Genomic DNA, 14,020 nt, shown 5'->3' with positions numbered 1-14,020 from the left:
TTTGGGATATGATCTCAACTGCACTATACTGGATCCTTCTGCCCCTCCTTCCATGCCCCTATCTTCCTACAGAAACCCATCAATCTGTGTGGTCCCCTGACCTGCGTGGCCTCCATATGTCCTCATCACCGGCCCACTAATGTCTATTAGTTGAGAAGAAAAGACCAAGGAGGGACAGGCTTTCCTAGCTCTCAGATGTGCTCAGAACCAGCTTGGCCCATGGGGGTCTATCAGGGAGGAAAGACAGAGGGCATCCGGGGGCATCTGCTCCAGAAGCCCTAAGAATACTGAGTGTCATTGGCAAATGTTTATACCTTCTTATTGATGGTAGAGAAAAGGAAGCACAGAAGTTAGGACATTTATACAGGTGGCCCAGGGCAGGGATAGGGGCACAGGGGCTTTGGAGAAAGTCACCCCCATTTTCTGAATGTTGGTCAAGAGGCAGCACCTTGGTTAAGAGCTGGGCCCTGGAGTCATATAGCAGATGTGTAATCCTCCATCCACTGGCTTTGGGGAAATCGCTTAACCTCCCTGAGCCTTATTCATCTCATCTAATAAAATGGGAAATTTCTTCACAGAGTACAATGAGATAGTATAGGTGAAACACAGAGTATTGGGCCAGGGCTTGGAGCCCTGGTTTAAAAAAGAGAGAGAGACCTCGGTACATTTGAAATCTTGATCGCTCTTTACCGGGGCATTCTCCCTCCAAGTAGAGTGAGCTCTGGAAAGCCTCAGGTGAGTCCTCCTCGATCCACTCAGAAGCCTTCCCTGGCACCTTCAGACTCCTCTGAGCCTCCCGGGTCCATGCCTCTTTCACTGTCCAAGTGTTAGCTCCGTCAGCCCAGGGCAGAGGAATCTGGGCGGGAAATGCTGGGCTGCCTAGCTGTTTTTTCTCTCCTGGGAGTCCCAAATGCTGGGCAGCAGCGCTCTCTGGTGGCACATCCTGACAAGACACCCATAGATGATGCTGTGGCCCGGAATTTCATACTTTTTGCATACTGCCTAAGACTAAAGTAATTCTGCACTCTCCAAAAGACAGAAGGGAAAACTGAGGCCTGTACTCATCCACAGGACCCACTGAGGCAGCAGCACCAGAAGCAGAGCCCAGGCTTCCCAGCCTCCCAGTGGCTGCTTTGTCCCCCTTCATAGCCTCGCACCTCTATTTCTTGACTTGGAGTCAAATCGAATCGACGCTGGACCAAATACAGCCTGAACATACTCTGAATAGACTTTCTCAAAGAGCTGTCAGTAAAGGAGGGAATGGTGCCCCAAATGAGAAGCTTGAACAGCACCTTGGAAATCACCGTATGCTCTTTCCTCTCCATCAGAGACAGGGAAGGAACCAGAGAGCTCCTGCTGTCTGTGGCCAGTACAGGATGGATGCAGCAGGTACAAATGCTCAAGGAAAAAGGCAGCATGCATGTGTGTTCCCACGTCATGCATTTGCTTTCAACAATCAGGATTTCCTGCTCACCTACTCCGTGGCTGAGGCTTAGGATGCAGCAGTGGCGTATGAGTCACAAGAGCCCTATGCTCCCAGGCCTCCAGGGCACTGCACAAGGACTGACCAACATGGTAAGGGATGGAATGAGAAATAGGGATGCTTCAAGAGAGGCAAAAAGGGCTAGACCTTGGCCCAGGGGTCTGGGAAGGCCTCTATAAAGAGTATGTTTCACCTTAGGTCTAAAGGAAGTAGAAGCTTCCTCCAGAGGCAAGAGGAGGGAGTTATGAGCAGGAGTGGTTAGTGCAAAGGTCTTGAAGTGTAAAAATGTCTGGTAGCTTTGAGATCCTGAAATGAGCCAGGCTTCTGTGATCTGCCAAGAAAGGCCCAGGGCCTCTTCTGCTCTACCTTGTATCTGGACCCCCTCTTTGGCTGCCGGCAGTCAGCAGGCCCTTCAGACTTCTGCTCCACAGCCTTCCCCATTTGAGGCATGCTGAGCAATGACTGTCCACCAGGCCTGTGCCAGACACTGCAGGTTTAGAGGAAAATAAGGCCCCTTAAACTTTAGAGGGTTGGCAGCTGTGATATGGATATGCCTGAGATATTCTGGAAACACACTTGAGAGACAGCAGATCCAATGTGGAGTGGGGTGGTGAGTGCTTCATAGAAGGCAGGTCAGGAGAAAGTGGCAGCTGAGTCTCAGAGGAGTCAGGTATAGGGGTTAATCAGAGAAGCAGGGGGGAGTGCATTTGCAGTAAAGGAACACACATGCAAAGTTGCACGTGGAAAGCAGGTGGGGCTTGGAGGACACACTACCCAGTTGGGGCTCCAGCCTGAAGGGAGGTGGTAGGAAGTCAGAAGTAGAAAGGCAATTGGACCTCAGCCCACAGACCCTTGAGTGCCAAGTTGGGGAGTTGGAATTTTGCATAAGGCCATGGGAAATCATTGGAGTTCCCTCAACAGAGGAGGGCCAGGGCATATGCAAGTTTTTGGAAGTTCACTGTGGCAGTAGCTGGAGGCTAGACAGGGAGCAGGGCAGAGAGCCTCTGTCACCATGATCCAGGCAGGCGGTGGTATAGGCCTGGGCTCAGCCACCTAGGGGGATGTTAGAAAGGGTGGATATCAGGGCCATGGAGGGGAGAGACCCTGAGGACTTGGTTGATGAGATGAGGCCTGGGGCAGAGAGAGGAATCCAGGGTCTGGCTTGGGTGACTGGCTGTGGGGGGACATGCAAAGAGGAATACTTTGGGAGTTAAAGAGGTCATCAAGGGACGTGTCACATTAGAGATGATGTGGGGCCACCCGAGTGGAGATGTTGAGTAAAGAAAGGCGTCTGGGTTCAGAAGTGAGGTCTGAGTGGGAAATGAGATGTGGGGCTTGTGAGTGGAGAGATGTGGGTGTGATTGGGACAGGGTGGCAATGAGGGCCCATAGGGAGGAAGCACCAAGGAGGGTGAGCAGTCCAGCGGAGGAGGGGAGAAAGACTGAGTGGGAGGGGGCTTCCAGAAGGCAGGAGAGCAGGAGGCAGGGCCGCAGCCACAGGCCATCAGGTGGGAGCACCTGGCCTAAGACTGTGCTGCTCAGGCAGCAGGTGGGGAGGGAGGGCTTGGCTGAGAGCATGGAGGAGGTGGAGCCCTGAGGCTGGAGAGACTCAGTGCAGTCAGGAGATTGGGGGGCTGAGGGTCTTCTCTGATGGCCGCTGGGCACACAACCCCCTCCCCAGTGCTCTCACAGTTGCTTCCTTGTGGGCAACTCAAACTGCCTCCTCTGTGACAGCTCCCAAGAACAGAGACTGGCACAAACTAGGTGCCCAGGAATGTCGTCATCTGAAAAGGCAAATGAGAGATGGGAAGTGGGCCCCTAATTGTCAGATGTTAGCACATTCCTATACACATATCCCACATACGGCAGCAGGAAATGCTCTGGGAGGGTACCTCTCAGGAAGAGGGAGGAAGGGAATGGGGATTTTTCTGGCCCTAGCCACTCATGGAGCTCATCTGTCTGTGCCTCACTTTCAGTACTCGCCCTCTCCCCAGGTTAGAATACAAAGGTGCATGGCAGCATTATAAACACCCCAAAGCAGGGAAGCCAGGGCTAAGCCACAGGTCAGCTCCCTCCCCAGAATGAGCATCCTGCCGGGTCCCCCAGCCTAGTCCTCCAGGCCTGGCCCTTGACTGCCACTAGACCTGAGTCCTCCCTCTGCCTGTTGGGTGCTGTGCCTCGTAGGCAGACTTGTGGCACACAGTTGGGAGTGGAGCACAGGGGTTTATTCTGGAGAGGAGCCCACTCCTTCCATTCTGCTGTGCTCATTAGCAGTTTAAGCAGTAGCCTTCAGAGCTCAGGAGTCTGTCCCAGGGCTGCCAGGGCCACTGCCTGCCAACTCAGGACCTTCTAATTAGTGCTGACACAGGACTGAGGAATGACCATGTAGCCTGGCACCCGTGAAGTGGTCCTCCAAGATGGTGGGCCTTTCTACCTGTTGACTTGCTCAGTGATGAACTCACAAAAGGCCTGCTCTTAGGAGAGCTTTTATGTCTTTGAACTGTCCCAGCACATATCCCAGGCCTGGTATGTAGGGCATAGTTTGGGGGTCCGTGCTGATGGTGAGCCCTGACTCCTTAGCAAGTTTCTTGGCCCTTAGGATCAAGACTCAGTGGTCAGACTTTGTCTTGTTTTGGAAAAAGGAGGCCTGGGTGGTTGCTGCATTATGGCCTAGATAATATGACATGGATGTGCCAGTAGGAAAAGAGCAGGCCCAGCAGAGGCCCCTTATTTTGGATGATACCCTCACCATTTTGGGTGCCAAGGCTGGTTTCCTGCTGGAAATTAGCATCAAATCATCCTCCTTCTTGGAAGGAGGTCAGAGAACTCTACTGTACTGAAAGCACCTCACACAGCCAGGCCACGTCCTCCAGTGAGCATGGACCTCCAGCTGGATCCTGGCTACAGAACCTACAGAGAGGATATTTGAGGGCCAGAGGACTATTCCTCTGCCTTCCTGGGTGGCCCAGAATGGAGAGTGTAGGCTGAGCCTGGACTTGAGTGGAGCTGGGCCCCTGGAGAGCTGTACCTGAAAAGTAGACATGAACCTGAATCCCCAGGTACTTGCGTGGGTGCTGAGTGGGACATGGCTGGAATGGTGGTAAGCATCACCTCCCCGGGCAGGGAGACCAGAGAGAAACCCACAGGTGATTGGAATCAGTGATGTCAGAGTTGTGTCAGGTGGACACAGGGTTCCACTGGAGAAACAATCAGTAGGAGACATACACATATCAGGTAGTTGTGGAGTCTAGGCTTTCTCGGGGAAGCCTCCATTTTGGTCTTTTATTTTTATTTTCCTTTATCTTTAATCTCTACACTCAACATGGGGCTGGAACTCCCCACCCTAGATGAAGAGTCACATGCTGTTCCCACTGAGCCAGGTAGGTGTCTCTCCATTTTGCTCGTAAGGCCTTTCCATTGATTGGGTGGGACTCCCTCAGATTATCAAGGATAAACTCCCATACTTTAAGTCAGCTGGTTTTAGATGTTAACTGTATCTATAAAAATACCTTCACAGCAACACCTAGATTAGTGTTTGATGGAATCCCTGGGTACTGTCGCCTGGCCACATGGACTCCTAAAACTGACCCTCAGGGGGCTGATATGCCTGTGCACAGCTGCTGTGAGAAGGAAGCGGGACTGTGCACAAAGCCCTGGGCATAGACTCTGGCCTGAAGACATCCTCATAGCTCATATTTATTTAGAGTTCTCTTGGAGCCTACCCTTGGGCTACGTGCTTTCCCCTCAATGTGTCAGTTATTCTTGAATAGAGGAGGTTCTGCAGCCCGGGGCTAGCCAGAGAGGTGTGGAGCATGTGGCCCAGAGAGAGAGAGAGAGTCCCTAACCTCTACAGAGGTCCTGCAAAACTGTGTGTCCTGGGTATTTTATAGTGAAACCATCTCTAAGGGCTTTCAGAGAACTAAGGACTCGCGGCTGAGCTGGTTATAGCTGCTCATCCGGTTAGAAGACCCTCGGTGCTGCTTTATGGAAACCCACGGAGAGATGGTGGGGTTGGAAGCCAAATTCTCAGCCTCCCTTTCTACCTCCTGTAACGCATTTTGCGAAACTGCCCCTGACATCAATTGCGGTGTCTCAGAGGAAACGTGAACAATGCAGGGCGGGCATCTTCGGGCCCCAGGTGTGGAGGGTGTGAAGCGGCCGGGCGTGGGCGTGGGCGCGGGACAAGGGCGGGCGGAGGGAAGGCGGCGCGCGCGCGGGCCCAGGCGTCCGCGAGCGGCCGGCGGCGGCTCCTTTAAGGGCCGCTGGGGGCGTGCTTGCTGCAGCCGCGGGCGCTCCGAGAGGTGAGCGCGGCTGCTCCCCGGCGGTGCAGCTCCCACTCGGGGGCCTGGGCTGCGGCGGGACCGACCTCCTCCACCTCCTCCCCCGACACGCGGGCCGGCGGGCCATGCGCCGCGGACTTTGACTGGCACCGGCGCGGCTCGGCCATGGGCAGCTTCCAGCTGGAAGACTTCGCGGCGGGCTGGATCGGAGGTGAGCCCAGCCCGGGATGGGAGGGAGCCCCCCGGAGGTGCGCGTGCTTGCGGGTGGACGCCCGGGGCCAGGGGGAGAAAGGGAGACCCGACCAGGCCCACAGACCGTGCAGGGCGGTGGGAGCTCCGCAGCCCTGCACCTCCACCCCGCGCGCGCCGTGTGCGCGCGCGGGGTGGAGGTGCAGGGGTGCGGAGCTCCCACCCCGCCGCCCCGCGGCTGCTGCTGGGGCCGAGCCCCGCCAGCCTCGCACATTCTCCCCTGACTTGCCGCTTTGCCTCCCAGAGAGGACCCGCCAAAGTGGCTCCGGTAACTATTAAACAGGCCGTGGAAGCCAACAGCCAATGGAGCGCCCAGGCGCGCACACACCCTCCGGCCACCCGGTGTGCGCCAGAGTTTGGGGACAGGGCTGCAAGAACTTGTGGGTGAGGGTGGCGACCGCCCCGTGCGCGGGATGGGGAGTCCGGCTTCGCGACCAGGCTGGCCCTGCTGGGGGGTGGGGGAGCGCCCAGACTGGGGGGTGCAGGGCATGCCGAGCGCATTGCCAGATCGGAGGAACCCTTCATGTTTTCTGCCTTTATGGACTGTCGAGTTTCTCCTCCTGTCACTCTTGGACCTGCTTCTCCTTGGAGCCGCTCCTGGAGCCACTGTCTGCTGGGCCCTGGGAATGGGTTGGCTTGGGCAAGAGTCGCATCCATTTCCATGCTTCTTTGATCTTCTCTTCACAGCAGGCTTCCTTCTCCATTGTTGTCTGCTACTGACCAGGTCTGGGGAGGACTGTCACTTATTGTAAAATACTCTTTCTTTTGGCCCCGTATAAGAGAATCGTCAGAAAAGGGATGTTGGCAAATGCAGCAGCCCCTGCCCAAAGTCAAAAGCAAAAACAAAACCAAAAACCTGAGATGCTGAGACAGAGGCTATAATTAGTGTGTTTGTACCTCACAAACACACCAGTTCTGGAAATGGAGAAGATCAGAAGATTTGTAGGAAAATGAAAATGAAACAAAAAGAGCAACAGATCAGATAGCATCCCAGGATCCCTTTCTGGTGCCTGCTCCCCTGACTCCCAACAGGTGGCTGCAGGGCTCGTGCTTCTGGCTGTCATGAGCAGAGGTTGTCCTTTCCACCATAAGCAGTTCTTTCGTGCAGGCTTTTTTGAGTTGCATTGAGACTTTCCTCTCCTAACTCTACTGTGGTGGGGTGGGGGGGGGGGGTGCTGTACACAGAAGCCCACTGGCCTTATTCAGGCCGTCTTTGAACAACCCTCAGCCATTCTGACAAGCCTCAGTAGAGCCTTCCCTACTTCAGGCTGTCCCCTTATGTAGCCAGACCAACTTCAGTAGGGCTGTCACTGGCTCAGTTTGAGGGTAAGGCTGTTCCGAATAACCAGGTCTCTAATGACTCTGGGCCCTCCCCAAGTCACACAGTAAGCAGTGGATTGTCTTTTATTCTGCCATTGTCCTTACTTTGTTGATGGTAACATATTGTTGTTTTTAGCTTGGCGGTTTTCTTGCTTCCATAAAGTGAGGATACGTGTCATCACTGAATACTTAAGTCAGCAGCAGGTGGTGTTGAAGTGCCACATGTATTTTTTTTTAAGATTTTATTTATTTATTCATGAGAGACAGAGAGGCAGAGAGATAGGCAGAAGGAGAAGCAGAATCCCTGCGGGGAGCCCAATGCAGGACTCGATGGAGTCCCCAGGACCCCGGGGGTCAAAACTTGAGCGAAAGGCAGACACTCAACCACTGAGCCAATCAGGCATCCCGCCACAAGTATTTTTATAACAATTTCACTGAGGTTAATTTGCATAAGACACACCCATTTCAAGTATAGAATTCAGTGATTTTCAAGCAAATTTACCAGTGGTGCAACCATTACCATAAATTCAATTTAGCACATTTTCTTCCCCAGTAGCACACTTTATTCATGCTTATTTACGGTTAAATTCCCTCCCCTCCCTCTCCCTCTGGGCAATCTACTTTCTGGTTCTATAAATTAGCCTTTCCTTGGCATTTTATATAAATTGAATCACACACTATGTGGTCTCATGTCTGTTGATGTATATTTTTTTTATAGCCCCAATGAGGTAGCTATAATTATTACATCCTCATGTAACAGATGAGGAAATGGGTATACAGAGACATTCATTGACTTGCCCAAGGCCATGCATCTAGCATGAGCCCTGGGATCCCAACCTGGACAGTCTGGTACCAGGGCCATCTTAACCGCTATACTAATATCTAGGTGTTTTCTCTCTTAACTTGCATGATAAAATTTTACCATGACATCCTTTACATTTTGTTTGAAGTTTCACTGATCCGTTAGATCTTCAGGTCTGGAAACCACTGATCTGATTGTCCCATTTCTTTTCTTTTTAAGGTTTTATTTATTTATTTCAGACAGAGAGCGAGAAAGAGCCAGAGAGAAAGCATGAGCTGGGCAGAGGGACAGAGGGAGAAGCAGACTCCCCAATGAGCAGGGAGCCTGTTGTGGTGCTGGATCCCAGGACCCTGGGATCATGACCTGAACTGAAGGCAGATGCTTAACCGATTGAACCACCCAGGTGCCCCAGGATGGCCCATTTCTTATCTTGCATTCCCTGCTTTCAGATGGGTGGGTTAATGAGTGACCAAGGAGATACACATCCAAGGTGAGCTCCAGGGCTGCTTCCCTGGGCTTCTCACTCACTAGGGAGAAGCATCTAGAGTCTGAGGACCAGAAGTCCTTTCTTCTTATGCTGGGATGGGTTCCAGTAGATTGAATACTCAACCTTCCCTCTGCCTACTTCTGTGGGAAGGAGGATCTGAGAGGGGTCTGGAGGTTCTAAACCAAACAATTGTCTGTTCTGGGCTTCGCTGGTTCCTCTACATCTTTACCTGTCTCATATTCCAGGACTGCCTTATCTGGTTAAATCACCCCAGCTAGCAAGGACTCTTCCTGCTTCATCAGCGTTGTAGGGAATTTGTCATAGAGGATTGGTTTCAACTGTAGAGTCGACAACTTCTGCAACAAGGACCTCTTCATCTACATGGCCTCAGGGCAGCCTTGCTTCCCATCGATGCTGTTTAGGCCTTGAGACTATGTGTGTGGTTGGACATTTTTCTGTGAGAAGAAAAGTCCAGAATATTTCTCACCGTTTCAGAGAGGCCCTCTTTAAAACACACACACACACACACACACACACACACACACACACACAACTAAAACTTGGTAGTGACAGCATCTCTCTTTGAAGAGCCTAGAAGAGCTAGGACTCTGCTCGTGCTTGACATTCATGACCTCATTTCATTCTTACAATGCAACTGTGAGGTAGATGTTAATATTACTTCTACCTACAGATGCTAAAAGTGAAGTATAGAAAAAGTGAAGTTACCTATAGGTAACTGAAAAGTTTCTGGGTTTTCTCTTCGTACACACCCCCTTTTTTGGGAGGCAAAAATCACATAACCTAGAAATAACCATTTTCAAGCATCCAATTCAGTGGCATTTGATGCATTCCTACACTGTTGTGCAACTGTCTCCTCTGTCTACTTACAAATTTTCCTCGTGCCCAAAAAAGCCCCTGGATCCATCAGGCAATCACTTCCATTTCCCCTCCCCCTAAGCCCTAACAACCACTGTACACAGTGACCATGTGTTTATTTTCTTTGAAGAAATGTCTCTTCAAGTCCTTTGCTCATTAAAAAAAAATTGGGGGGTAGGGCATCTGGGTGGCTCAATTGGTGGAACATCTGACTCTTGATATCAGGTCTTGATCTCAGAGTTGGGAGTTCAAGCCCTGTGTCGGGCATGGAGCTTACTTGAAAAAAAAAATCTTTTTAGTTTTAAGTATTTTTTTAAATAAATTCTGGATCATAGGCCCTTATACATATATGATTTGCAGATATTTCTCCCGATTCTTAGATTATTTTCATTTTCATTTTCTCGATAGTGTCCTTTGCTGCACATAAGTGTTTAATTTGTATGACACACAATTTATTTTTTCTTTTGTGACTTGTGCTTTTGGCATCGTATTGAAGAATCTCTTGCCAATCTAACGTCAGGAAGATTTCCCTCTGGGTTTTAAGGTCTTTGGTCTGTTTTGAGTTCATTTTTGTATATGGCATAAAGTAGGGCTCTGACTTCACTCATGGGCATGTGGATACCCAATTGCCCCAGCACCTTCACTGCCTTTTTTGGGGTGCTGGTTCCTTGAAGCAGAGCCCAGATTTTACTTCATGGTCTCTGCCTTCCTCAGCGCCTGGGCTGGTGCCTATCACATTACAAGGGTCCCCCCCCGCCCCCGGCAGCTGGGTATTGATGGCATGAGTGAGCTGGGTACCCGATGAAGAGTTCAGGGGCTGAGTGACCAGGTCCTCTTCTTTGATTCACAGGTGCAGCCAGTGTCATCATCGGCCACCCTCTAGACACAGTCAAGGTACTGCAGCCGTGTTTGTCATTACTTCTTGGAAAGTGGCCTGGAGTGAGTCTGCCTCCAGGAATGTGTCTGCTCTTTCTTTTCCCAAGACAGTCTCCAGCCCAGGGCAGATTCTATATGCCAAGCCAGGGGTGGGGTGCCAAGAGGCCTGGTTTGGAATCATCACTCTCCTCTCATGACTTGGCAGTGATTGTGTTTTTGTGAAGCCCCATTTCTGCCCCCAGGTGCTCGCGTGGGTTGTGGCGGGGGGGTGGGGAGGCAAGGAAAGGGTAAGTAACCCTATTGGTCTCTGTGGAACTAAGGATCCAGGAGGGGCTTCAGGTGCAAAGTGGCATCTGAGTCCAAGATTTAAGGTTGGGTTTCAGGTGATTAGAAAAGATGTTCCTGGCTCAGCAGCAAGAGCTAAGCAGTGAGATGGGGACACTGTGTGGGGGGCCAATGCTTGGGGAAAGGCAGCGTGGCTGGTTTGGTGATGCATCAGACTTCTAAAAGCTGCTATAGATCAGAATCCAGGAAAGGTAGTCATTGCTCAATCTTGGGAGACCTTCGCTGTCAGATTAGGACTGTGGACCTGGGGCAGCCTGGGTAGCTCAGCGGTTTAGAGCCACTTTCAGCCCAGGGCATGATCCTGGAGACCCAGGATAGAGTTCCATGTTGGGGTCCCTGCATGGAGCCTGCTCCTCCCTCTGCCTGTGTCTCTGCCTCTCTTTCTGTCTGTAGTGAATAAATAAAATCTTTAAAAAAAAAAAAAAAAGGACTGTGGACCTGGGCTGGGGATGGGAAGCCATTGTAACTCAAGGAAGTGTATAAGGTTTGAGGATTCAACAGGGCCATCGGGTGTTGGGATCATCCAGACCTCCTTGTTCTTTAGATGGAGAAATGCCCAGAAAGGGGAAAGGGCTTGCCTGAGGTCATCCCAGGAGGTAAAGCATCCAGGAGTCAGGGAATGAGGTGCTCTACAAATGGATGTTCTTTGACTCCACCCCCATCCCTACTTCCTGTCCCCAGTGGTGAGCAGGACTATAGAGCTATAGACAGGCCCTGAGAGCATGGTCGCAAAGAGTGCTGTCTCAACCCTGACTTGCACATTCATATCTCAAGCTTTGCCTGGATTGTGCTGAGAGAAACCACTCAGGCTCTTCCCAGATGGCTGCTACAATCACTTTTCCCTGTCGGTGTCTTCCCTGTATGACAGTGGGTCCCTGCTGGGTCACAGCCAGGCCTGCTTTCTTCTTCTTCTTCTTCTTCTTCTTCTTTTTTTTTTTTTTAAAGATTTTATTTATTTATTCATCAGAGAGAGAGAGAGAGAGGCAGAGACACAACAGAGGGAGAAGCAGGCTGCATGCAGGGAGCCCGACGTGGGACTTGATCCCAGGTCTCCAGGATCATGCCCTGGGCCAAAGGTGGTGCTAAACCGCTGAGCCTCCCAGGCTGCCCTGCCTGCTTTCTTCTTGATGAAGGTTTAGCCTATTTGTCTTAAATAGTGGGAGATACTTCCTCGCTCTTTGTGTCCCCCATATGGGCCCTGCCTTTTGCTCCAACATCAAATGCATACTGGATGCCCTCTGCATGCAGGCAGTATGGGGGGCATCAGTAGTAGACAAAACAAATCCAATCCCTCCTCCTTTGGGCCTTCCAGCTGCATTCCTGGCACAGGTAACCTCGGTGTCCCCCTGGTAGAGCATCCGTCCCTTACCTGCAGCTTGCTCAGGGGCTGGTGAAGCTTGTTGGAGTCTCCCCCTCTCCACACAGGCAAGTCTGGCCACGTTAAAAGGCTGGGGTGCTCTTCCTTCTTTCTAGTCTGTCACTTGAACCTCTGAGGGAACCCTTTCTGATACATCAGATCCGGTCTCTACGTAGCCTGAGAACCTTCTTACTCAGGGGGCCAGCCTGCTGATTACTCAGGGGGCCAGCCTGCTGATGCCAGGGATGTGGCCTGGGGCCCTTGTTACTCCCCAGAACACGCTCGTTCCTTCCTTCCTTCTGGATGACATTTTCTTTGGAGTCCCTGTCGAGAAAGGTCCAGGCAAGAGCTTTAGAGTCTGAATAATCTGAACCTCAGTCTCTGCCTCCTCACCTACTCTCCTGTGACCGGGGACCAGCACCTAACCTCCCCCAGCCTTGCTTTCCTCATCTGAAAAATGGGCAAAGCACCCCTCATGGGACTGCTGTGAAGATCCTAACCCTGTGGCCCTGAGGCTAGAGTAATGAGTGAGCCCTTCCTACCCTGATGAGCATGCATGCTCCTATGTCATGAGTGAGTTGTGACTTGTCCAAGGTCCTAGGGCTTGCCTTCAGAAGAGCTGACCTAAAAGGACCTGGGCTGCTAACCCAGGTCAGAGACTCCTTCCCTGCTTTGTCATCACTGGTGAGAGAGCCAGCCTCTGGCTGCTTGGTGGCTGTGAAGCTGGGATACAGATTCTCACCTGGCTTTTGGCACCAATGCAGTGTGACCAGGGTTTCCTGATCAGGACTCAGCTGCCTTTAGACCAGCTAGTGAACCCTAAGAGAATAGATATGCATTGTGATTGTGGTAAGCTGCTAAATTTGTCATGATTTATTACATAGTGATGGGACACTAAGACAGGAAGGCAGCTTTCTCCATCTGTGAAATGGGGACAGGATCCATGCCACGTAGTGTTTGTGGGATTCCGTGAGATAAGTTCTGTAAGAGCCCCAGTATCTCCCCCAGGTACACAGTTGTCACACACAAAATTCCAGCCCCTATTATAACGGAAGCCCTAGAGGCGTATGCTGTGCTGCTGGCCTCCATGACAGCCTCCCCAAGTCCCCAGCATGACTGGGAGATCATTGCTCTATTCTGTGATCTGGGATTGACTTCCTCATGTATGGTTTGCTTGAGTGACTCAGGCGCTCGAGTTTTTCAGAGGAACTTGATTCTTCTTGGGGACTCAGACTGTGGATTCAGTCCCCAGAGGCAGTCCCATAGGTACTGGGGGCCACAGAGATTAGCCTCCACACCGGCCTTAGCTGGGGGAAGAAAGGGAGGTCTGTGCCCACCTTCCCTTGCCTACATTCTTGCCCTGGTTAAGCATACCCTACCCTGAGGTAGAGTTCTATGGTTCTGCTTGACCATGAAAGGCTGCTTCTCCTCTCACTGCCCCTTCCTCCGTGTCTTTGCCTCTACCAGTTAAATACTGCATTTCTTTCAACCAGCCTGCACTTCTGACCCCGGGTCTGTTTCCCCCATGGTGCTTGTCATCATTGGACATGTATATTTGCTTGGAAGTGACCTTTTGCTGACTCTTGTTTCCATCCCCACTTGGTTCTAAGTTCCATGAGGCAAGGAAGTTTATTTCCCCTACTGCTGAATCTCCTGGGAGTGGAACAGTAGCTGTTGGGAAAACAGTCATTTAATCACACTGGTTGATGAGTCAACCATTACATGTCTTTGATTATTAAAGTATCACTTATAAAACATATGATACCATTTACGCATCGTGCCTGTGAGAGTGCCGCAGATTTCCCATGGCCATCTGGGTTTCTGACCCTGTTGAGATGAGTGCCTATCAATCTCTTAGTCCCGAGATTAGCCAGGCTTGTTAGCTCAGGGAGGGGGATCAAGGAGGGAGAATGTTGAATTTTTTGTTGTTGTTGTTAAGAAGATAT

The 14,020-nt window shown here is 51.4% G+C and overlaps 1 protein-coding gene across 9 annotated transcripts in view; it reads left to right on the top strand.

Moving 5' to 3' along the window:
• The first annotated feature begins 5,686 nt into the window (after positions 1-5,686).
• SLC25A48 (solute carrier family 25 member 48) overlaps positions 5,687-14,020 on the top strand; it is a 76,179-nt gene continuing 67,845 nt past the window's right edge. For 5 of the 9 annotated variants that reach the window (XR_011995573.1, XM_025994867.2, XM_072728553.1 and 2 more), the window contains exons 1-2: positions 5,743-5,973; positions 10,347-10,390. Coding sequence is in view for 6 of the 9 variants with exons in the window: in XM_025994867.2 (XP_025850652.2) it covers positions 5,928-5,973; positions 10,347-10,390 (90 nt within the window). In the remaining 3 variants the exon portion in view is untranslated. Of the gene's footprint in view, positions 5,974-10,346; positions 10,391-14,020 lie in introns of all 9 variants that reach the window. The other 4 variants (XM_072728555.1, XM_072728554.1, XM_025994865.2 and 1 more) reach the window with 3 other exon arrangements.

Source organism: Vulpes vulpes, chromosome 12 (assembly GCF_048418805.1).
Source record: "Vulpes vulpes isolate BD-2025 chromosome 12, VulVul3, whole genome shotgun sequence".
Classification (NCBI taxonomy): domain Eukaryota; kingdom Metazoa; phylum Chordata; class Mammalia; order Carnivora; family Canidae; genus Vulpes; species Vulpes vulpes.
Note: the sequence above shows the minus strand (reverse complement) of the source record. Positions and strands in the feature narration are given on the sequence as shown.